Genomic DNA, 2,354 nt, shown 5'->3' on the forward strand with positions numbered 1-2,354 from the left:
AGAGAGAGAGAGAGAGAGAGAGAGAGAGAGAGAGAGAGAGAGAGAGAGAGAGACTCCACCTGTCTACTTTCACAGCCTAGGTTAGTGGAAACCCACAAGACTGGAAGATTGAGCAGAGAAGGCGGGGCGCTAGGGCTTGCAGGAGAAGGCAAAAGGGGGAGAGAGGGTGCAGATTGACCTAGGGAAGGGCCACCAAGGGTCCAGAGCTCTTCAGAGGAGTGTGGGGAAGTCCACCCACCCCCCTGGGGCCTCGCCCACCGGACGTCTTCCAGCTCGTAGAAGACGTTGCGAGCCTCGTCCTTGATGAGGATGGCGGTGTTGGGCGACTTAAGCATGCCCATGGTGAGCTTCTGCGGGAACATATGCGCGATGAGTGCGTGCAGCGTGTCCAGGCTGCTGACCTCATGTGTGATGTGTACACGTCGTGTCTCCTCTCCGAACTGCAGGAACAGGACCCCTGCGAAGGAGACGCGCCCATCACGCTCACTGCCTCTGTCAACGCGCCTCGCTCCAGGGGAGTGCGGTGAGCCCTCAGGAGCGGCATCGGTCCCACAATGGCAAGGTCTGAGGCCAGAGGCCGCCCCCGAGTGCAAGTGCACCCACGCGCTCCTCATGCCGCCGGTTCGCGGCCGGCCTCTCTGAGCACCCACCAGACCCCAGGCAACTGGAGTCTGGACGCAGAAACGGGGTTAGGGGGTAGGAGCTGGTAGAACAGAAACTGCAGGAAGGACGGGAAAGTTGGAAGGGCTGGCGAAAACACCGGGAGAAAGAAATGAAAAGAGGAAGGAAAAAGGATTGGATAGAGGAGGCTGAGAGGTAAGGGCCAGCAGGGGATGCTAGGGTATAGCAAAGGAGAAAGAGCGCTGAGGGCAGCGCAGCGAGGACTTGGGGAGGTGACCGCCGCTAGAGGAGGGGGTGGCAGAAGATAGAGAAGCGAAGGGCGGGAGACGCCGGAGGGAGGAGCTGTGTGTGACAGGGCCGGAAGACGAGCAGGCTGGGCAGTACCTGGTGAGCGCAGCTTGGTCTGGCTGGCAGAGCGGGAGAGAGGCAAGCTCTGTCGGAAGCGGTTCATCCTGCTGAAGCCCAGGGGCAGCTCGGCCTCGGACATTGTCTCCAGCGACTCAGCCGAGGCGTAGGACAGCTTGGCTGCCTGGTCTGCTAGCCCTGGCTGGGCTCCCTGCGTATGGCGCGAGCTGCGGGTCTGCAGGGGCAGGGTAGGGCGAGAGGCACCAAGCATGAGCCCCCACCCCCATCCCTTGCTCTGTCACTGCCTCCATCTGGGCTCCGGAGCTCCGGCCAGATAGCAACATACACGCGCACACGCGCGCGCGCACACACACACACACACACACACACACACACTCAGAGGAGGGTCTGTCTCCTGGGTTCCAGACTCCTCGTTGGGTAGTTGCTGAAAAGACTCTAAAGGCCTTGGATTCCCTGAGACAACCAGCAGGTAAGTAGTGAGCAAAGGACCCAGGCACCCTGGGCAGCCATACAAGAAACCATCTGAGTTGGACCCATGGGCACGCCTGCTATTTTAAGCTTCCAACGAACAACAACAACACAAATTTGTCACCGAGGTGAGCAGCAGAATTGTTGAGCAAATTGGAGCATTAGTTCCAGACATTAATTAAGCGGCGGGTGTGTGAGCGGCGGGGCGGATTTATTCTTCAAGGGGCTCAGGGGGAGCAGGGAGAAATCAGAGAATGAGGGACCCCAGGCTTTCAGCACTGGGAAGGGGTTCATGGCCAGAAGCCTTGACTTAGAGAGCTTAGTAACTGGCAGCATCTGCCTCGAGTCAACTGGACCACAACTTAAACTGTACACTCACTCATATACAGGCAAAGCCAGGTGTGATACACACAGATATACTGTGCTAGGCTCCACCTCGTGCCTGTGATGCACATACTGTCACATAGCCTGGCTGGCCTTCCCTAGCATTGAGTATGACAGCCCTCTTCCTAAAGCTACAGCTGAGAGAGATCTACAGCTAAGTTAAGGACGCCACAGACCGCGCAGTAAACCCCTAGGTTCAATTCCTAGTATCCCCCCACCCCAAATAAAGACCTGGAGTGGTAGTTCACTAGGAAGGGTGTCACAGGACCTGACCACTGTTTCTTGGGAAGGTGGCATCTCTCCTTATTTCAATTGTCCTTCTACTTCTACTTTTGATTCTCACCCAGGGCCACAGCCTCAGCCACTCTGCCCCAGACCCTACACCAAACCTGGCTACTAGACAGATGCTCCATGGTGTAAACTGTTATTAGTTTTTTTTTTCCCCTTGCTGGTTTGTTGTTGTTGTTGTTGTTGTTTTCGAGACAGGGTTTCTCTGTGTAGCCCTGGCTGTCCTG

At 56.9% G+C, this 2,354-nt stretch overlaps 1 protein-coding gene across 12 annotated transcripts in view; it reads right to left on the reverse strand.

The window, feature by feature from the left end:
• The window catches only part of Srcin1 (SRC kinase signaling inhibitor 1), a 65,750-nt gene that overhangs the window by 25,197 nt on the left and 38,199 nt on the right, over positions 1–2,354 (reverse strand). For all 12 annotated transcript variants that reach the window (XM_029545762.1, XM_029545759.1, XM_029545767.1 and 9 more), the window contains 2 exons: positions 1,006–1,201; positions 259–457 (listed from right to left, as the gene is read on the reverse strand). In XM_029545762.1, the coding sequence (XP_029401622.1) occupies positions 259–457; positions 1,006–1,201 (395 nt within the window). The remainder of the gene's footprint in view (positions 1–258; positions 458–1,005; positions 1,202–2,354) is intronic.

Source organism: Mus pahari, chromosome 14, assembly GCF_900095145.1.
Source record: "Mus pahari chromosome 14, PAHARI_EIJ_v1.1, whole genome shotgun sequence".
NCBI classification, from domain to species: Eukaryota; Metazoa; Chordata; class Mammalia; order Rodentia; family Muridae; genus Mus; species Mus pahari.